Source organism: Hippocampus zosterae, chromosome 10, assembly GCF_025434085.1.
Source record: "Hippocampus zosterae strain Florida chromosome 10, ASM2543408v3, whole genome shotgun sequence".
NCBI classification, from domain to species: domain Eukaryota; kingdom Metazoa; phylum Chordata; class Actinopteri; order Syngnathiformes; family Syngnathidae; genus Hippocampus; species Hippocampus zosterae.
Genome location: NC_067460.1, coordinates 12,525,370 through 12,547,945, shown reverse-complemented (window position 1 = coordinate 12,547,945; position 22,576 = coordinate 12,525,370). Strand labels below are relative to the sequence as shown.

General features: G+C 42.8%; 1 protein-coding gene across 3 annotated transcripts in view; it reads right to left on the bottom strand.

Moving 5' to 3' along the window:
* Nucleotides 1-22,576, bottom strand: part of LOC127608420 (roundabout homolog 2-like) — a 150,422-nt gene that overhangs the window by 99,901 nt on the left and 27,945 nt on the right. For 2 of the 3 annotated variants that reach the window (XM_052077450.1, XM_052077447.1), the window contains exons 4-15: nucleotides 21,704-21,963; nucleotides 20,500-20,627; nucleotides 13,171-13,295; nucleotides 11,847-12,018; nucleotides 10,810-11,015; nucleotides 7,286-7,367; nucleotides 7,051-7,219; nucleotides 5,673-5,839; nucleotides 4,594-4,715; nucleotides 4,274-4,490; nucleotides 3,970-4,088; nucleotides 935-1,112 (exon numbers count right to left, since the gene is read on the bottom strand). In XM_052077450.1, the coding sequence (XP_051933410.1) occupies nucleotides 935-1,112; nucleotides 3,970-4,088; nucleotides 4,274-4,490; nucleotides 4,594-4,715; nucleotides 5,673-5,839; nucleotides 7,051-7,219; nucleotides 7,286-7,367; nucleotides 10,810-11,015; nucleotides 11,847-12,018; nucleotides 13,171-13,295; nucleotides 20,500-20,627; nucleotides 21,704-21,963 (1,945 nt within the window). The remainder of the gene's footprint in view (nucleotides 1-934; nucleotides 1,113-3,969; nucleotides 4,089-4,273; nucleotides 4,491-4,593; nucleotides 4,716-5,672; nucleotides 5,840-7,050; nucleotides 7,220-7,285; nucleotides 7,368-10,809; nucleotides 11,016-11,846; nucleotides 12,019-13,170; nucleotides 13,296-20,499; nucleotides 20,628-21,703; nucleotides 21,964-22,576) is intronic. The other variant, XM_052077449.1, reaches the window with a different exon arrangement.

Here is a 22,576-nt window from a genome sequence, read left to right as displayed (position 1 = left end):
GGGAATCAATCCCTTGCCAGCTGCATGAAAGTAAGCAGTAAGTGTGAACCGCAACAACAATAAAACTATTGTATTAATTTTAGAAATGAGCATAAAAAAGAAAATAAATTCAAGGCACACAGCTGGAGATGATGCATTTTGAAAATAATGAGTAAAGAACAACAAATAAATAATAAATATGATGAAAAATGGGTAAATATAGAGAAATAATGAAAACTAGTTCTAAAGATGGAGAGACGGTCATATAGACAGATACAGACAGACAGACAGACAGACAGGTATGTAGGTAGAAAGATAGGTGTGTGTGTGGAACATATATATATGTATACAGTACGTGTGTGTGAAATATATTACACATACACGCAAGCACACATTCATAGAAAGCGCTAACGACTGTAGATAGATGGCTAGCCAACTAGCTGGATAGCTAGCTAGCTAACTAGATTTTCAAAAAATGAAATATAATAAAGCAATTTAAAACGATGATTCGAGAACTAAATACATGAAAATAATAAGTAAAAATAGTTGTATAAAAAAATCAATGCAAATAAAATAGAAATGAAATATAAAGAGATGTATTTTTATAATGTATATATTTACAAGTACAGTAGATAGATCATAAAATGGAAATATTAAAAATAAATACAATAAGGGTGTTCTAAAATAAATCAATATAAGTAATAACATTTAAAAGAGGATTGTCAATAAATGCAATAAAATAAAAAAAAACAAAGGGATTGTAAATAAATAAAAAAATCAAAAATAAAAAATAAATGAATCAAGAGCTAGACAATGGTGATAATGAAATGGATGAATAAAATTAAAACTGTTCATAAATCAGAAACATAAAAATTAGAAACACCAATCATACTGATCCTATAAAATAACGACAGTATAAGAGAGTTAATTAGTCGAGCCGATGGGTGTGACTCACTGAGGACAAGGTTGACAGGTGAGCTGGGGGTGCCGACGCCCAGGCTGGTGACGGCAGCCACGGTGACGGCGTAGCGCACGTCAGGTAGCAAGCCGGTGAGCAGGATGGACACGACGGCTGCGTCCACTGTTCGGTTGACGTGCTTCTCCTGGTCCAAGCTGCTGCTCACACACCACACCTGAACACAACCCACGCACACAATTTAAAAAAAATAATTAAAAAATCAGTTTGTTACTTCGGTTGAAAAAAAAACTGAACAAAACAAATATTCTTTTTGGAAAGTTTCTTGAGAATTGTGCCGGGTGAAGCAATAGTGTGACTAATGAGCACACTGCTTGTCTTGACGTTACTGTGGTGACTATACAAAATAGAGAAGAAAATGTAGTTATATATGCAAAAGAGTTCTACCCGAATCAATATTTAGAGTATACATTTAAACTAGTTGGAGCAAACATGGCGAGTAGTTTAAGGGGATTAAAAGTGATCCTTGCCTGAGGCAGATCACAATCGCACTTCTTCTCATTTCAATATCACAGACAGACGTGGACAAGGAATTGAAACAATACAAGTCTGTGCTCTGCTTTAATGTTCTTTTTTTTCTTTTCTTCTCAGAAATGAGGTCTCAAGTCTGAGTCATCGGCATGGCGCTCACACTGGGAGAGAGTAGATAATCAGAACGCTGCCTTTTTATTTTTTTATCAGCGTGCTGAGAGTAGATGACAGGCACAGTGGAGCCGAGAATGCGATGACAACAGCATGTACTGGCAGCAGATAAAAGGACGTGAGTAATCACCAATTTCAAAATGCAAATGTTGAGATACAAAGCAAAGGTGGATTTAAAAAAAACGTCGGCTCCATTTTCATCCCGCCACGCCCAGCTGCTCCCAAAGACTTAAATGCATGAATTAAAGCTGCGGTCAGGGAGAACTGCGCTGCTTCCCCATACTGCATTGCTACGATGAATGCGAACAGGCAGGGGCACAAATGTCAACACGCTGACCAAGTTGGTTATATAACAAGTAGTGGGAAGCAAAAGAAACCGTGACAATAACAGGCTCTGAAGTCATTCCAGTCAATGTACATGCTAAATGCTAAGAAGTCATCCGACCATTGAATGACCGTTACTATGGACAGCGACGTCAGCACGAATGCAATCACAAATTACGACAGTGTGCTGCCTGGTTAAAAACGATTATAAACCATTATAATTGAAGGAGGTCAAGTCCAGGAAAATGTGCACTCGTCAAGGTCAGGAGCGTCAAAGCTGGCCACCTTACAGTATTTATTTCTTCAGCTATGAATATACAAGTCTTATTTTACATATTGCTCAGTGGTTTTATGGGAGGCCTTAAATTGATAAGATTTGCTTCTGCTCTTTCATTTTTAGCCTGAATATATTTCCTTTTTTTTATTATTTGTTTGTATTTTTTAATCTCCCTTCGTTCTATGACTGAAAATAAATCCCACTTCAAATTTACTGGTCGCGCTTGTACAAGTAGATAAAAAAAACATTTACTTGCACTGTCTCAAATTTCAGGGGAAAAATGCCACCATTTAGGGGCAGTCATTTGATAAAATCATAAACTCTGTGTGTGTGTGTGTGTGCGCGCATGTGTGTGTGTGTGCGTGCGTGCGTGGATATGTATGATTATATACAGTATTTACCTATAGACATTTTTATTAGGGGTGTGACGAAAAAAACCAAATTGAATCCGAAAACCGTTTTTGATGACAAATATGTGAGCGCACCTACTAAGGTTTTGGTTGTCTAAACACACACGAGTACTGACTTGGGTTGAGGACAACTTAACCGAGACACACGCAACACTATACCTCTCAGTTGAGCAACCTTCCCAAAACCGAACGCCTCAGTGCGACCGGCGAATTAAGTGAACAAATGAACCAAAGCTAGTTATAGCGAAGGTCCTAGAACAGGGGTGTCAAACTCATTTTTGTCGAGGGCCACATTGCTGTTACAGTTTCCCTTAGAGGGCCATTATGATTGATGAACATTATTATGTTTAATCCCCTCCACATATTACATACAGAGCGCACAACAAATTGATGAATAACTAGTTTTAAAATCAGAAATCAAGAATAATGACCGTTATTATGGCTTACATATGACAATTTGAAATTTTGGTTCAGACTTCAGCAAGCATCATGGACTTTGACATGCTTGATTTGCTTTCGCGGGCCACATAAAAGGATGTGGCGGGCCAGATCTGGCCCCCAGCCCTTGACTTTGACACCAGTGTCCTAGAACACACAAAAAATTTATGTGGCTAAACGAGTGAATAGCTATGGCAAAGAACAAACACGATGCACTCAGCAAAAGACAGCGGCACAATTACACAGGGACTGGCGAACACGCACAACAAGACAACACGCGCGCGACACAGCCAGCCACCTCTGAAAGCAAGTCATTTGCGGTGGTTTAATGAGCGTACTTGGTGGCACAACAGAAACCAACAACTAATGAGGCCACTTGTATTCTTTGGCGTTCGACTCAGCATGACTTAGATTTGTTCTTGATTTTACTGTTTGGTGCTTTGTCTTACTGTTTATTGTGCATGCTAAATCGCTCCATGTACAGCACTTTGTATGCAGCGATGGCTGTTTGAAAGTGCTCTATAAATACTGTTGACTTGACTTGACTTGACTCTCCCCTACACTGATTGGTGGGCTGAGTTGGGGACGAGGGCCACCAATCAGGAGGTTGTGGAGAGCACAAAGATTAATCCTCATAACCAAAAAAAAAAAAATGCAATCAACGGCCACGAAATGTCCTGGGCCATAACAGACAAGTTCATTCATGCGTACATGTATGTCAAGTGACAAGAAACACATTCTAATCCTGAAGCGTAAGCCCACTGAATTGAACTGAACAGAATCACTTTACTTCAAAAACAGTATTGAATCAACTTTTATTGCAGAGAATGTTAATGATTAACCAAGTGTCTCAAATTGGTGATTCAAGGTTCTGTTTTTCGGCCAGATTGTCGCTTTAACAACGGAAACCGTAAAGTCCTCACCTTGTACTCTCGAACGACGCCGCTATTAGCGCTACGAGGCGGCGGCTCCCAGGATACGCTGATACTGGAGCTGTTGGTGAGCTGCACCACCGACACCGCTTGCGGCGCCGCGCTCAACACTGCAGAGTGAGAATAAAAGAACGTCACTGAAATAGTAATTTATCGTCGCGATCAAGCATGCACATTCTCCATTAGCGGCAGTTTTTCCTCTGCGCCAGACCTGCTCCACATGTAAAGAGCCCTGAGACATCCTTCTGTTGTGATTTGAATTGTGTTGAATTCTTGCCCGTGGTGTCATATTTACCTTCCTCCGGGGTGCGCAGCAACACCATGAGGCTGTCGTGTCCCTGCAGCTCATTGAAGTAAGGCCTTATCTTCACCTCATATTCAGTGTTGCGGAGCAAATCCTCTAAGACGGCGCTGTGCTCTGACGCGGCCTCCACATCCTGGACCAGCCAGGAGCTGCCGATGGTACGGTAAAACACGCGGTAACCCTGAACGTTTTGGGAATGACGGGCCACCTGCAGGGAGTTGGTGCGGAAGAAGCAGAAATTTCATGATGCAACGATGGAGGCGCTTTTGGGGAAGATAAGCGCATCTTTTACACTCTGCCTGTAGACTCACGGTCCAAGAAATCTTGGCACTGGTGGGAGACAGAACGACAGGCTTTGAAAGGTAAAGCAACACCTCGCCAAGTTCCCGCTGCACCTGTCTGTGGTCCACGCCTGTTTCTGGAGGACTCCCATCTGGAACACACAATTCTGTAAGTACCCGACCACAGCGAATTAGCAGAAAATGGTGAACTTTAGTTGACATTCAACCCGGGTTGAAAAAGTTTAGGGGTTTTATTGTTAGTTTTGTTTTTGTTTTGACTTGTGCTTTTGAAATGTTCAGTCAAATAAAGTTTTATCCAATTCAATCCAAAAACCTTATTTTTCGAATGTTTCTGTTCTCGACCAAATCGGTTTTCAACCAGAAAATTTGAGGCTTGTACGACCAAAAACTGTTTTTTGACCAAACTGAGCAAACTCAAATATGCCACTTGTCTCCTCTAGGCTTCCTTATTCCTTGTGTAGCGCTCATTGTGAGCAGACGTGTTTGTTGTCATTTACGCAAATCTGACATTTCTTTTAATTTTATTTCTGCATAATGTGTTCGCCCCTAATCATGGGCTGATAAAATACATTCGGATTTCGTACAAATCACTTTTCGAACAGCCTTCTGGAACGGATTATGATTGAAAACCGAGGTATGACTGTAGTTTCTTTTGAGAGCTGGTTTGTTTGTTCGAATACGGTTGAGATGGGTTTTGTCAGAATCTAAGGAGGGGTTTTTTTTGGGGGGGTGGTGGTTATGTTCGGTGAACTGCTGATTTTGGTGGAAATGTGTGGGACAGGTAGTTTTGGTGGGCATAAAATTGTTTTGGTGGACTTGTTGCTTTGGGGCAAGATCACCTTTGTTCAGTATTTTTGAAACTCGTAAAACGTGGCTTCAACAAAGGAGATTTTGATTGGTTTTGGTGGAAATGTGCGATGTAGATTGATTTGGTGGATACAATGTGGGTGAAAATTGTTTTTTGATGACTGGTGGTCCTGGTGGAAATGTGGATGAAAAATATTTTTGGTGGAAATGTGGCTCACAACTGCATTTTTTGGGGGGGCGGGGGATATGGCATAAGGGTGATTTAGGGTTTTGGATCTCACCTTGTGTCCTGACAGGCTCCGAGATGGGGCTGGGGTCGCTCAGGCCGTAAGAGTTGAGGGCTCTGACGATGAAGAGGTACACGGTGTTGGGCAAGAGCCCCACGACGGTGTGCCGCTCATGCCTCACGTGGTCGGCCACCGTCTGCCAGGTGCTTCCCACCGATTGGCTGCGGGTGACAATCAATCAAGCCGTCAAACAAAATGCCTTCACCGCGCTTGTGAATTTGCCAAACAAATGAGCGAATTCGCTGACGGCGGACAAAACGAGACGTCATGTCACACCTAAAGGTGAACCCGAAAGGATGCCTGCGGATGCTGATAATAAAACGCACAACGTTGGAAACTGGCTGCCCTTTGTGTGCTCATGTTCTAGCATTGTTATCACGCTATCTGCTGATAACAAGGTAATCCGAGTAGAATGATGAGCGGGATGAAAGTTGCGGAGGCAATGACATTTGAAATCGCACGCCAACAAATGTTATTACAGTAATAAACTACAGCTACCGTATTAACAAATAGGAAGTCTTTTCCACCAGTGGTGGAAAGTAATGAAATATAAATCCCATCTGTTTACACAAATATTTATTGATGTGATGCCTTTTTACTTTTATCACTTATTAGGTGGTACTTGTTTTTAACCGTCAGTGCGGATACAATTATTTTTGCACTTGGTGGTTTTTACTTTTTTACTTTTGCTTAGGTGTCGAAGTTGACTCTGTCGTTTTTTTGTTGTTGTTATTATTTTTTGTGTTAATAACAGCCAAAATCAATCACTTGAACGGAAAAATATAGGAAAAAAATCCAAATAGGTAAGTCCCCAATAATTGTCGCGATAATTTGGTCACGCCTTTCTCCTCTTCCGCAATAAACTTCCCACTCTTGCTTTTGAATCTCTTTCCCGGCGCAGCCAATGTCGCTTCATGTCACTGAACAGAAGCAGAACGCCCTTTGGCACCGATGAGTCATTGGTGAAATGCAAATGGTTTGAGATGAATAGGCCAGGCTTCAATAGGTTGGGAAAAAAAAAAGTCACAGATTAAAACAGACAGCAAGACAGCGCCGGGCGCATTAAAAATAACTGGCAATCTTTTCTTTGAAGAAAAAAAAGGGTGGAAAGTGCTGAAGCCGAATGTCTGGACTGATAATACCCACTGGCGAACCACCCCGAAAACTTTGTAAACATTTATTTGTCTGTCTGGAGTACCACTGAAAAGACAATGTTTACAATTGTTGCACCAGAAAATTATTTTGACTTCATGATAATATCATATAATCATGCAAAATCTTAACTGACATGGCCAGAAATATATCGAGCGCTTCTTTCTTTTTCGACCACTGCAGGAGGTGGCGGAGGTGTACAGATCGGTGCCGCCCATACCTGAAGGCCTCGAGGACGTAGGAGGTGACGGCGGCCCCGCCCTCGTGCGGGTTGGACTGCCAGGTAAGGGTAACGCTGTTCCTGGTCACGTCGGTCACCACAGGCTTCTGCGGTGGTCCCGGCAGCTGGATGAACTCGGAAATTCTTGACGGGGACGAGACGGCGCCTTCTGTTGAGGATTGGGACAGTGAGAGGTCTTGCAAATGATGTGTTCAGCAACGCAAAGACCAAGTACCTATGACAGTTAGCATCCCGCTCCAACTCGACTCCCCGGTGGGGCTGGATGCCACACATGTGTACATGCCCGAGTCCGCTTCCTGTTGGGCCAAAGTCAGCATTTGAGGACGACAAGTGACATAAATTGGGAAAAGGACATCAATCTACAGAGACTACAAACATATGGAACATATAAAACTGCTGACCGGGTACCACCAAATTCATGATAACAATTTCATGGTTTGGGGCTCTCGTGAGGGGCCTTCACAGACAGCTAAAGCTGAGAGATCTTTCACCACCTTAATCTGGCCGCAGGCAGAGCAAAGCATTTTCCCGTGCTGCCTTATAAGTAATCATCCATCCATCCATTTTCCGATCCGCTTTCTCCTCACAAGGGTCGCAGGGGGTGCTGGAGGCTGTCTTCGGGCAGTAGGCGGGGGACACCCTGAACTGGTTGCGCGTCAATCGCAGGGCACACAGAGACGAACAACCATCCACGCCCACACTCACACCTAGGGACAATTTAGAGCGTCCAATCAGCCTGCCATGCGTGTTTTTGGAATGTGGGACGAAACCGGATTACCCGGAGAAAACCCACACAGACACTAATCCCTTTTCATTCAATTCGGGGGTGCAAAATTACAGCACCAGAAATCACAATCGAAGGAAAAAATAGTCGTTATGCTCATAGTTGGAAATAAACAAAACAAAAAAAGTTTTAATGTTACATAGTCCTGAAACTCTTCAAGATTGAGCAGTGACGGCATGGAGCTGATCAAAGGTTCACTTTGTTTGAATAAAAAAAACAAAAAAAACAACCATCTTTAGAAATCAAATTAGTTGAGCTGTGTCATAATGTAAGGTATGGCAAGGCCGGTGGGTGCCCTTGTGGCCCTAGTGGACAGAGGTTAGGGATGGGAATCGAAAAAAAAAGATAAATAATGGAGCAGTTCACACAAACAATTCCTAGCAATTTTGCTCATCCATTTCTCTTACATTGCAAATGAGTGATGGCGTCAAACGCAAATAGAGTACATTTTTTGTGGTGCTACTGTGCAATATAATCCTCTATCATTTGTATTCTTACTGTATTATATAAATATTTGTAAACCTCTTCACCTGACTGTTTTCTATTTGTATTTCAAAAAGTAATCCTGTGTGTCACGAGGGCAGCACATTCTGTAGCAGTTAGGCTGCCGCACTGCACTGCAGCAAAGATCAAGAGACCTCATGAGATCATGCTCCAGAGTGTTGACCTTGGCGGTATGCAAACGGGTGAACATCTCCAGATGACTTCAGCTCCTCAATGAAATATTGATGGCACGCTGTCGGTGCACCGGCGGGGTAAATATTTTTAGTCCTGACGCGTCATCTTCATTTCTACTCCTTTTTTTAGTACTCCCTTGACGCCCACACGATGCTCCACTAATGCATCGCTTTTGTTCCATTGAGCACATTGCCGCGGCAGATCAACCACTTCCTCTTCCTCTCAGTGGTGCACTGGAGCAAAACCTAATGTTAAGTTTACGAGAGCAGACAAAAAGTAGGCCTTTTAATTAAAAGCGAGTTAAGATGATTAATAGGCTATCTCTAGTCAATTAAGGATAAAGGATGCCGCCTCGCCACGCTCCAGGTGGGGGTTATGGCACCCTTAGCGCGCTCCTTCATCAAAGCACAGTGCATTAGCATGTGCAAACAGGAGCATTCATTAACATTACAATTATACACCGCTTGAGCACCTAATTGCAACGGAGAGAGATAAGAGCCACCTCAGAAACATCGCTCTTGGAAACGCACTCTGAATGTTATGAACCAAAGGAGGTTGGTTGATCGAAAAGTAGATCTTCGATCAAAAAAGGTTGGGCATCCCAGCTTTATAGGATGCACTGTAGGAAAAAAAATTAATAAAGAAGGCTCATTGTGTATTTGTAGCCAATTTAGTCATTTTGATGGGAGGGTAATATAGATACATATGGCGTGTGTTGCCTTCATTATAGGGTTAAAAAGGCCTAATATACAATATATATATACTGTATATATACAGTATACATACATACATATATATGTATATGTATACTGTATATATATATACAGTATATGTATATATATATATATATATATATATATATATATTATATATATTATATATATATTATATAATATATATATATTATATAATATATTATATATATTATATATATATATATATTATATATATATATAATATATATATATATATATATATATATATATATATATATATATATTCATTCATTCATTCATCTTCCTAACCACTTGATCCTCACTAGGGTCGCGGGGGGTGCTGGAGCCTATCCCAGCTGTCTCCGGGCAGTAGGCGCGGGACACCCTGAATCGGTTGCCAGCCAATCGCAGGGCACACAGAGACGAACAACCATTCGCACTCACACTCACACCTAGGGACAATTTAGAGTGTTCAATCAGCCTGCCATGCATATTTTTGGAATGTGGGAGGAAACCGGAGCACCCGGAGAAAACATATATATATATATTAGAGCTGTCAAACGATTAAAATATTTAATCTAATTAAAAACGCAACTGTAATAATTAAATCATAATAACTCATAATGAATTGTGATTACTCACAATTTCCTTTTTCACTAACTTCCTTTTTAATTTTTTTCCCTATTTTATCCCATTTTAATGCTCTCATCAACATGGAATCATGGATCAGTTTTCTAAGTGCAAAATGCAAATATTTACTGAAACAACAATTTCGATTTTCTATTTTAGGTGAACATTTTTCACTTGGAGCAGTTATTCACACATAATCTCTCACACAATATCACTCTCCATCAACAACAGTGAAAAAAATGTTGTCACACAACAGCTCCTTTGACAGCTCTTTATAGGGAATCAAAAAATAGAAATATAAAATTATAAAGTGCACATCTAAGGTAAACTAGTACTCAGCCAATAGTGGATTTAAGCCATGGTTGCATACTTCGTTATAACATCTGATGCTAACGAATGGTGTCTGCATTAACAGCAAGTCACTGTGTGGACTCCGACCACTTGGCAATGACGATAGCAGCTTGAAGCAGACTTGTTGGGCCTTGAAAGATAAGTCGGAATGCTCAAAATTGGCAGGCTCTCAATATGGCAGGCATTTAAATTCAATTGGCAATCACATGACTTGGTTTTACGTGTTCCGACTGTCTGCGAGTCCACAATTTTTTCAGAATGCTAATTGACTGAGCGCCGGTCTGAATGTGTTTGAATGAACGAGTTGGGGTGGGGCCCAGTGCAAGCATGGGGGTGAAAGCGTGTTTGGAGAGCAAAAAGTGCACTCCGTGAGTTGATGCCTGGAAAAAAAATATCAATTACATCAGCGATTAATCAATGGAAACTGCTCTATCATCATTTTAGCGTTGACGAGAAAAAAATTGTAAGTCATTCAAATACTGGAGTGGTCTGTGCAGAGGTTGTCAACATAATCGTAAAGCAAGTCTAAAAAAATCAATTTGGCTTTTTTAGCTTTCAGTTCACCCGACTGTCACTCACCTTTATGTCTCTTATTTCCAACGTGCCGTTCGCCGCCACCGTCAAGCGAGCATCGTTCGCCTCAATCGTGTCTCCGTCCTTCTCCCAAGAAATCCTGACCGAGGGTCCTCCAATGACTCGGCAGTGCAGGCGGGCTGTGGCGCCCTGGGACATCGTTTGATTGGCAGGGCCTTGGCGGATGATTGGGGGGATCTGGCCTGAAGGTCCTACCGTGGAGGGATTGATCAGAATGACCTCTATCATCCGGTTTGTGAAAGGCATTTTCTTACATTCATTCATTCATTCATTCATTCATCTTCCGAGCCGCTTGATCCTCACTAGGGTCGCGGGGGGTGCTGGAGCCTATCCCAGCTGTCTTCGGGCAGTAGGCGGGGGACACCCTGAATTGGTTGCCAGCCAATCACAGGGCACACAGAGACGAACAACCGTCCACGCTCACACTCACACCTAGGGACAATTTAGAGTGTTCAATCAGCCTGCCACGCATGTTTTTTGGAATGTGGGAGGAAACCGGAGCACCCGGAGAAAACCCACGCAGGCCCGGGGAGAACATGCAAACTCCACACAGGGAGGCCGGAGCTGGAATCGAACCCACGACCTCTGTACTGTGAAGCCGACGTGCTAACCACTGGACTACCGGGCCGCCCATTTTCTTACATCTCTGTATAAAATTTTGATTTGGCTTGTCTGAGTAATTTAGCGAAAAATAATGGCTAGCCTGTCAGCTAATATGAGTTAATTTCAACGGAAAAAGAAGCCCCTCTGCTCCATTAGTCCGAACAATAGAGAGGCCACTGCAGTAATTAGACAGTCCCTCAGTGAGTATGTCAGAATTTTTTACTGAACTGTTGCCAATTTCGACTGGCTAACAATTTACCCTGTCTTCTGGATATTTCTGCCTTTGTCAGACAACATGTAAGGGTTTATTTACCGGTGGTGCCAAAGAGTCTGCCACCCATCAAGAATGATCGCTCACTACAAACTTATATGATGAGGTGAAAGGTCAAGATGGTTCAACCAGATCCGGTAAATCGTACCTCCTTCCACCTCCAGTAAGGCCTTGCTGAGCACGCTTCCCGCCACGCTGATGGCCTGGCAGATGTAGAATCCAGAGTCCTCCGGATGGACGTCAGTGATGGTCAACTCGCCTTTCATGGACACGGTGTAACGACCTGACTGGGATGGCGGCTGGCCAGGGAACAGCAACATCTAAAAACACACAACAGCGAGACTGTCATATAACAGTAAGTTTGATCTGCCCTCGCAAATAAGAAAGGACAAATAATTACGTTGATGAGATAATTGGATTGGCCTCGATTCTTAAGTGGGGAAAAGTGAGGAGCATCTTCGATGGATGGCCGTTATTTGAGGAAATAGCTAAGTGCTTCTGTTTTGGCTAGCAACAGAGCTGAAATGGTCTCGGTATGCAACGGCGCCTATGACGTAATATAATTATAGTTTTCACCATCTTTTGAAATGGGTATAAGGAGATGGCGATTAGACGGAGTGCTACTATTTGAGTAGAATACGGGTAGGCACTGCTGTTTTGGTTAGCAACCAGCAGTTAATTAAACTAGGCTCGGTAGACAATTGTGTTTAGAACTGAGGTGATTACAGTCAGAATTAAAAAAAATATATATATAAAGTGCACTAGTTGGACAGCCACTATATGAGATAATTTCTTGTGGGGTGGTTTTGATTCGCAGCAGAGTTCAAGTAGGCTCAGGTGACAAAAGTATTCATGAACTGATGTCAATACTGTTACTACACTTTTGGGAAAACAGAGGAGTTTGTCTGCGAAAATGTGGTATAATAAAACTAGGTTAGCAGGAGCTCTTTTGATGTTTTCCACATGATGGCCACTTAAATGTTTTACAGTTTTTTTTCCATTTTCCAGAGTGGAAATAGCATAGATGTGTTTGCACCCCCATGCATGTTATTCCTGTAAGAGGCTTAGAGTTGAGTGGAAGTACCAGGGTTAGATAATCCCCACAAACAGACCCCCCTGTGACCCAGTCCAACCTCCCCCCCCAAAAAAAACAAAAACAAAAAACAATAATAAAAAAAATAACAGACCAAGTTCCTAGTTGGCTTGAGGCAGAGAAAAGAAACAAACAAACATTTGAAGCAGCTTCCTGTTGCTGATTATTTGCAGCCGCCATGTGGAAGGAGGACACTGTTTGTCTTCAAGTCATGCCCGCAGAGGAACTTCACACACCTGCTGTACTTCCTCCTGCACCTTTCCTTCCATCCGCTCAACACAAGTTCCTTCCACCTTATGCCGCAATGTCTTCCACGAAAGGTGTCATAAGTTTTGCCTCGAGTCACCGTGTCATTCAAGCGACTATTTAAATTCCTCACCTGACTGCCCTCTTTCTGCCAAAAGATGGCAGGCGGGGGGTTACCCGTGGTGCCGCACTGAAAGGCGACGCTCCTCCCCTGGGAGGCGATCTGGTCCCGGGGCTTGGTTGCGATCTGAGGTGACACTGCAGAGAAGAAGACAAGAACTAAGGAACAGAAGACGAGCTTGTTAAGCATATTCGTTTTCTCACTGTCATCATTTCCCGTAACGCGCATAAGATTGCACAACTCATCAATGATGAATAGGCCATTAAACCTCTCATGGCTTTTAGTCCGGCCTTATGTTTGCAGGCACATTTTGAGCATCTAACACGGGGGTCGGCATGCGGCTTTTTAGCTTGCCCTAGTGTAACCCCCTTGAGCTTTTTCAAAAATGTTTGAAAATGGAAAAAGATGGGAAAGGGAAATATATATTTTTTGTTTTAATGTGGTTTCTTTCGGAGGACAAACATGGCGCAAACATTCTTAACCTTTTCCAGTGCTGTAAAATGTGTAGAAAAAATTTCAACATTCCTGTCGATTGAAGATATGCGCCATAGCCTGTGACATGTTTCTATCAGCAGGGCGGGATGTCAGGCAGGTGGCTGTTGTAAAAGTGCGTACATATGCGTGGTAACGGGTCGATCACGGGAGGTTGGTTGATCGAAAAGTAGATCTTCGATCAAAAGAGGTTGGGCATCCTAGCTTCACAGGATGCACTGGAGGAAAAAAAACAACCAAGAAGGCTCATTGTGTATTTGTAGCCAATTTAGTCATTTTGATGGGAGGGTAATACATACAGCATTTTAATTTTTTGCGAGTCCTGACACACACATCCATATGTGTGTATATATCTATATATATCTATATATATATCTATCTATATATATCTATATATATATCTATATATCTATATATCTATATATATATATATATCTATCTATCCATCCATCCATCCATTTTCTGAACCGCTTAATCCTCACTAGGGTCGCGGGGGGTGCAGGAGCCTATCCCAGCCGTCTTCGGGCAGTAGGCGGGGGACACCCTGAACCGGTTGCCAGCCAATCGCAGGGCACACAGAGACGAACAACCATCCACGCTCACATTCACACCTAGGGACAATTTAGAGCGTCCAATCAGCCTGCCAAGCATGTTTTTGGAATGTGGGAGGAAACCGGAGCACCCGGAGAAAACCCACGCAGGCCCGGGGAGAACATGCAAACTCCACACAGGGAGGCCGGAGCTGGAATCGAACCCGGTACCTCTGCACTGTGAAGCCGACGTGCTAACCACTGGACTACCGGGCCGCCCTATATATATATATATATATATATATATATATATATATATGTGTGTGTGTGTGTATAGAGAGAGAGAGAGATAAATATACACAGGGCGGCCCAGTGTACCATTGGTTCGCGCATCGGCCTCACAGTGCAGAGGTCGTGGGTTAGATCCCGGCTCCAGGCTTCCTGTGTGGAGTTTGCGTGTTCTCCCTGGGCCTGTGTGGGTTTTCTCCGGGTACTCCGGTTTCCTCCCACATTCCAAAAACATGCATGGCAGGCTGATTGAAGACTCTGAATTGTATTGAGGTGTGAGTGTGAGCACGGATTGTTGTTTGTCTCTGTGTACCCCGTGATTGGCTGGGTAACGGTTCAGGGTGTCCCCCGCCTACTGCCCGAAGATGGCTGGGATAGTTTCCAGCACCCCCCGCGACTGTTGTGAGGATCAAGCGGATCAGAAAACGGATGGATGGATGTATATACAGTATATATATAGAGATAGAGTGGGGGGGGGGGGGGGGGTTAGATCCAATTTGGCTCTTACAGCATTTTAGGTTGCCAACCCCTGATCTAACACTATCAGATCATGGATAGTGGAACCTCCAAAGCCCTAAAAGAGCTACACTTTGGTGTTAACAAAAAAAAAGTTTTGAAAAAAATATGCATCAGCAGTAGACTTTTAGTGAGTAAGTGAGTGGGTGGTTTTCGTTGCTATAGTTGAGTTAGTTAGGCACACTGCAGCAGAGATTTGAGTCAGAAAAAAAATTAACACAATGCGCACTGATGTGCTCAAAGCTAAGAGAGAGGCAAGGACAGCAAGTAATGTTAAGGGTTCGTTCAGAAAGACTCTCCAAGCTCGCTCTACTTCACGCCGACCATTTGGAAACTCAGAGTGTTGTTCAAATATACTGTTCAGTTATTCAGAGTATCTCAAGAAGGGCGTGCCGGAGCGTGTGCTTGGCACTCCAACTGGGGACAGAGCTCGCTCAAGAGTGTCAGGCAGAACAGACAGAAACACTTCAAGCAGAAGCTGCTGATTGATTTATATCATACAGCAGGGGTGCCCAACCATTCGATTGTAATCAACCGGTAGCCCCAAAACTAGTCCCAAGTCGATTGACATAAAAATAACACACTGCACCCTAAGCAACCTCCCAGTCAGTTTCACTTTCACAAAAAAGTATTCAAAAAATAAAATAATACAACAATGCAGGTCACCCGTAACCGACGGCGACACGCTTTCGACCTGCATCACCGGAAGTTGTTACCGTTCAGCTGTCTGCAATTGCAGCTTGCGATCAGAGCTGTTGCCTTCTATCTTTTTTTATTTTTATTTTCCACATTCAGTTTGTTTCATGAACAATTCACCGATGGCAATGGCAATGAATGGGAATTTGGAGCACCAGGAGAAGCATCTTCAAACGGTACACGTAAGCTACGATAGTGACGTTGCACTCAAGACGCTGCCAAAGGGCCCCCCGTGCCGCCGCGTCTGGTCTCGACCAAGGTAGGCACTGATTCCTTTTTACAAACTCACAAAATCTTATATTGATTTTATTTTTCTGTTTCGTTCATGTTTGGGGCCTGTTATGGCTGTTGCTCATCATGGGCACGCGTCTGTGTATGCGTGCACGCGCGATTAGCGCAGGGGTGGGCAAACCTTTTGGCTTGGGGGCCGCATTGACTTTTAAAATTTGACAGAAGGGCCAGGTCAGCACGAGCTATGGTACATAAAAGAAATGCAGATGGGTTATGATCAGACCAGTAGAAGTAGAGCGATACAGAGGTACTAGGTGGTCGAAAAGATTGCCCCCCCCATGTTCTGCAACTTCAAGTCAATGCGCCACCTGGCGGTAAAATGCCTGCCATTACAAGTCCAATTGAAATGAATGCAATGATTCACATCGAACCTTAATTGTGGACCAACCTTCGGCGGCCCGGATTAAAAAGACCAACGGGTCGGATTCGGCCCGCGGGCCGTAGTTTGCCCACCACTGGGTTAGCGGGTCGATTGCAGTGGGTCGGTTGCTTGAAAAGTCGATCCTCGGTCAAAACAGGTTGGGCACCCCTATCATATAAATTGCATGCGCTCCCTCTCCGAACGCACCCACTCTGTCGTGTTAGGGCACCAGAATGAATTTTTGAACACACCCTAAAACGCATTGGCTGTGACACATCCTAAACCTTGTCGTACTGGCAGAGAACAAAGAACGACAAAATTGCATTTGCTTCTACTTGACAGTTATGTGGTAAAAAATGAATGCATGGACATTTTGGTGGAGAATCGCCAACTTGAAATGAAATGAAAGGGGGTGTCAAGATTGTTTATTTGGAGTATGGTGTGAAACATTGAGTTCCGTGAGTCACATGAGGCCATCTCATCATGTTGATTTCCACCGCCTGTATTTTTTATTTTTTTTTGGCAAACACACTCGCCTCTGAGCGCAGAGCTTCTCCTGCGTCACCTGCTCTTGTCCACATATGCACGCAAACACAACGCTGCTGCCTCAACACACACACACACACACACACACACACACACACACACACACACATGCACACACACACACTATGCCTGTGTGTATTATTAACACCTTGTCAAGAGCACGACACATTTTTAACATTAGAGAAGATTAAGGCTAAAATGTGCAAGTTCTGTGTTCTATGCTACCAGTCATGTTTCCCCACCCAAAATAGATTTTAAGGCTTTCCGAGGTAGTTTTGTAAGAAATATAACAACCAAAATAATTGGGGGTCCAGTCCATGGATGACATGATTGCACTAGCGGTCACGATTTTCTCCTCCTCCTTTATTATTCTTTCAAGGATTGTTATTTTGAATGCGGGATCCACACAAAACACAGTTTCAAAGAATTTGGGACCTGGTGTGAAACATAAATACAATGACATGCGTCCATTTGTGGTCAGTGATTGTGATGTGAAATGAAACCATAGTAAATTAGGACGCGATCTGAAGATTGCACTTAATAATCACTGCAGTTGTCATTTCAAGTACACGACACATTGTCACCTATCGACAATCATGCCTAATTTGAGGATTATTATTATTTTTTTTATCCCCCTCAAATCAATCAGCAACGGTCCTATGCATAGTATTAGATATCTTTGAAAGATGTCCTTGAGTGATTATTCTGTGTTGTGGGGTGTGTTAAAAACAAATTGTCCTCCGCAATCTGCTCGGAGAACAGCCGCGGCCGACAATCATAAATGTTAAACCTGTTCAACAACAATCGAAAATCCTTATGTTGGCCATCCGGAGTATATACCACACAGATTGCAAGAGCAGGAGTAACTTTTTCCCCATTTTGTCATCCTCTCATGGGTGCCACATGAGCTGATTTTTAAACTGTTTTGTTACACATTAAAAAAAAAAAAAAAAAATATATATATATACTGTATATATATATATATATATATATATATATATTCATTCATTCATCTTCCGTACCGCTTGATCCTCACTAGGGTCGCGGGGGGTGCTGGAGCCCATCCCAGCCGTCTCCGGGCAGTAGGCGGGGGACACCCTGAATCGGTTGCGCAATCGCAGGGCACACATAGACGAACAACCATCCGCGCTCACACTCACACCTAGGGACAATTTAGAGTGTTCAATCAGCCTGCCATGCATATTTTTGGAATGTGGGAGGAAACCGGAGCACCCGGAGAAAACCCACGGAGGCCCGGGGAGAACATGCAAACTCCACACAGGGAGGCCGGAGCTGGAATCGAACCCGGTACCTCTGCACTGTGAAGCCGACGTGCTAACCAAGGACTACCGGGCCGCCCCTATATATATATATATATATATATATATATATATCAGGGAAAATATCACTGTTTATATTGTACCCTGTATAAATCAAAACAATAATATTGCTTATAAAGTATATGAGACCACTTTTGAGTCAAATGTTGCTCGTCTCTGTTATAAGAGACTACCTGTAATTGGATGCTAAGAAATGCTACGAGGGAAGAGTCCAGAGTGAGATTTAATTCAAGCAATAGAAGAACAAACGGAGACATGGGAGGATTTCTGAGCCCGTGATGTTTCAATTTGGTCTTGTGCTTATCTTGAGGTTTTGTGTTTTTTTTCCTGTGCCCCTGAAAGCGAAGGAAGGGGCGCTGTCTGTCAAACAGGAAAATAAGAATACGAAACGAGACAGCATGGGGGTGGAAAAGGGGAGTGGAAGTTACACAGCCGGCCAACTGGAATGATGCTCGCGTTTGAAACAAGACGGAGCAAGATGGAAAATTAATGAGATGGATGAAACACACGGCTACATCACAAAAGCGCTGATAATATGGAGAAAAGAAAAAACACACAGTGAATAGGCGAGAATGGCAATTTGCCAGGATTGGATTTCATGTAGACTGATAAAAGCATTAGTGGAGGAACGCGTTTAAATCAAGACACAGGGAGAAAAAGCTCGGAAAGTGAGGAAGACTGGGCAGGAGCGGAGGAAGAAGAGTCATGTTTTATTAATGCAACGACTGCTCGCCAGCAGTGAGTTCGAGTGCACGTCCAGCAAACATCTGTCAAATGACATAATCCCAACAGTTTAGCGTAATCCCGATTGACGCACTGGACACTAGCCCCAAACAAGCACTGGACAGCAAATGACCAGATTTTTTTTTCTTTTTCAATGTGTGAAGAAGCTGTAGATGTGAACAGAGTATTAGTGCTACACTAAAAACATGCCCCCGCCGCTATCCCCACAAATCAAACAAAAGAGATTTAAATTGTAGTGTTGATAGAAATAGGCGGCCCGGTAGTCCAGTGGTTAGCACGTCGGCTTCACAGTGCAGAGGTACCGGGTTCAATTCCAGCTCCGGCCTCCCTGTGTGGAGTTTGCATGTTCTCCCCGGGCCTGCGTGGGTTTTCCCCGGGTGCTCCGGTTTCCTCCTACATTCCAAAAACATGCGTGGCAGGCTGATTGAACACTCTAAATTGTCCCTAGGTGCGAGTGTGAGTGCGAATGGTTGTTCGTTTCCGTGTGCCCTGCGATTGGCTGGCAACCGATTCAGGGTGTCCCCCGCCTACTGCCCGGAGACAGCTGGGATAGGCTCCAGCACCCCCCGCGACCCTAGTGAGGATCAAGCGGCTTGGAAGATGAATGAATGAATGAATGTTGATAGAAATAGAAAAACACAAAAAAATGAGAAGATAACAACAAAGTCAAATTTACTCTTTATATATATATATATATATATATATATATATATATATATAGAGAGAGAGAGAGAGAGAGAGAGAGAGAGAGAGAGAGAGAGAGAGAGAGAGAGAGAGAGAGAGAGAGAGAGAGAGAGGGAGAGAGAGAGAATATTTGTTTATTTTTTTAATTTATAATCCAACTGTCATGTTTCTCTTTGTTTTGGTTTCAGTTTCTGGCAGGACTGGAGGGCGTTCTGTCCAGCGCCGCACCTGTCATGCATTATAATCAGTGGACGACTTGAAGACTGCCACGCCTACAATTTGCTGTCGGATTACAGTATTCGTCTTGCTCACGATTCTCATACCAATTGCTTATTCTCGAGGGGCAAGTGCTTTTTGTTCCTTATGCTTTTTCCTGGTTCTATGTTCCAGCGACCTAAATTGATCTGGTTTATTCCACAACATCACACTTACAAAAATTAAGGTATATTGAGGAAAAAAAACGCTTTTGAAACAAACATTCGTATTGCATTTCGAAAAAATCGAATCAGTTTGTATTTTTCGATGGGAAAAAAAATTACAAGATTAATTCCGAGGAAAAAGACATGAAAAAAAGCTATATTTTATATTTTTATTTTCCAGAAAATATATATTTTGGAGGGGATAAAAAAAATTTTAATGAAAAAAAAAGCCATAGCCTTGGTAGAATAACTTAAAAATATATATATATTTTATATAGACTCAGTCATTCTTTACAGAATTTTAAAAGACAAGATTAAGGTCATAATTGAAAGAAATGTTTTATAATCTTGATAAAAAATAAAAATATGAGTGAACTGCACCACGTTTTCATGCATTTTCAGCCGGCATACAAAGTGCACGGCGTGCTGCTTACCGTGCACCTGCAGCATGGCCGAGGCCTCCGTCTTGCCCACGCTGTTTTCTGACGTGCAGGTGTACGTTCCTTCATCGTGCTCTTTCACGTGGACTAAACGCAGGCTGTTCCCATTGCGGATCTCAAACCTAACAAACGGAGAGAGGAAGCTATGCTATCATTTGGAGAATGATTTGCACTGATTTAAAAGGGAAGTCAACCCCCAAATTTTCTTGAAAAATGTGCCTCCACTAGCCTAAACACGGCATTATGCTTACAATTGAGTGTTTGTGGAATATGAATGAAGCAGCAAAATCCACCCATTTGCATCCAACTCAGGGCGCGGCCATTTTGCCACCTTCTGTCAACTGAAAACGACATCACGGCTCCTCAAAGCTCACCTGTTTTCTGAAACTGAGTCATGGTGGTTGTTACCTGAGCTGAGAGCAACTGTGATGTCATTTTCAGTCAACAACAAGTGGCAAAATGACCGTCCTCCTGAGATGGACAAAAACGGGTAGATTTTCCCGCTTCACTCCTATTTTCCACAAATGCAATACTAATCACAATGCTGTGCTTAGACTATGAAGGCTGCATAGGACTTATTATTGCGGAGAACATTTTTGGGTTGACTTCCCCTTGAAGAACCCAAGCTGGTATTAATGTGCGTAATAAGCTCAAGCGGTTGCCTGTGTTGCAAAGTGTGGATAGTCATTCCAATAAGACATTAAACTAATCCTCAGGAATGAATCTCAGATATGAACAAAACTTGAAAGCGAGCAAATGCAGAATTATTTAATAGCCTTCGCTAAGTATACTACATACTGAGTCGGAAGAAGAAGGGGGAAAGAAAATCGGTCACAGGATAATTCAGCCAGCTAATGAATCCTTTTATGGTCCCTTCTTTATTAAGTTATGTCAACCCACCGATCCACACACTCATATTCATCCACGAGTAATTGAGTACACATCTTCTCGGTCACATGTGGAACATTCCTTCCGATAAATTCCTAAACCCTGCCTGAACTGAGCCTCACCTATAAAACCAAAACAATGCATGATCAATCTGAAATTATTAATTACAATGGAGATTAATTTATTGCTTGTGTTGGTTAAGAAATATAAAAGAAGAGGACCTTGAAAAAAATCACTGCATATTAAATCGCAATACTGAGATAAAAAAAAATCGGAATTAAATGATTTTTCAAAATCACTCATCCCCCACCTCTCTCGGGGGAGTTCCCCATCCTCTCGCCGCCATCGCACAGTCGGAGGAGGATCGCCGTGGACCTCGCACAAGAAGTCGACAGTGTCATCCTCCATGACCACCTGGTTGACCGGTCTGCGCACCAGCACGGGTCGCTCGTACACCACCAACTCAGCGGGGTCGCTGTCGCGCTCGCCCACCATGTTGGTGCCCACGCACACGTACATGCCCGCGTCACCCTTCCTGGTGTGCGAGATCATCAGCTTGCCCCCGCGCACCTAAAAATAACCGCATCACTGTTAATTCGCAACGGCAGCTTTTTTTTTCATATTCCAGCAGAATTTTTGAAAGAAAAAAAAAACATTTGTGGGTTTTCTCCAGTTCAGGGTTTACTTGACCTACTGGCCCCAGCGCGCCTGCAACCGTCGTGAGGATAAAGCGGTTCAAATGGTGCACGGATGGATGGCTCAAACAATACAACTAAATCAGCATGTTGAAATTGAAATAATTCAACAAAGTCGATTTTATGAAATAATAACATAACAAAAATACCATATAGGCCCGAATATAAGACGGCCCTGATTATAAGACGACCCCCTCTTTTTCAAGACTCAAGTTTGAAAAAAGACTTTTTGAACACCAAATTGATTTTTATACAGAAAATAAATATACAGTGCATCTGAAACCAATGATTATAACAAAATGTTTGAGAGAAAAAGTGTGTTATTTTGCCTCGTTCAAATCTAACGTGCAATCACATTCGTAAATGAATGGCTTCTGGTTTTTGAAACGTAAATGACATCATAACTTCTCCTCAGCTGCCGGTTAACCTGGCTGATCTTCGACCCACTTTCACTTTCCAGATTGTCACTAAGTTTCTCCATTTTCTGT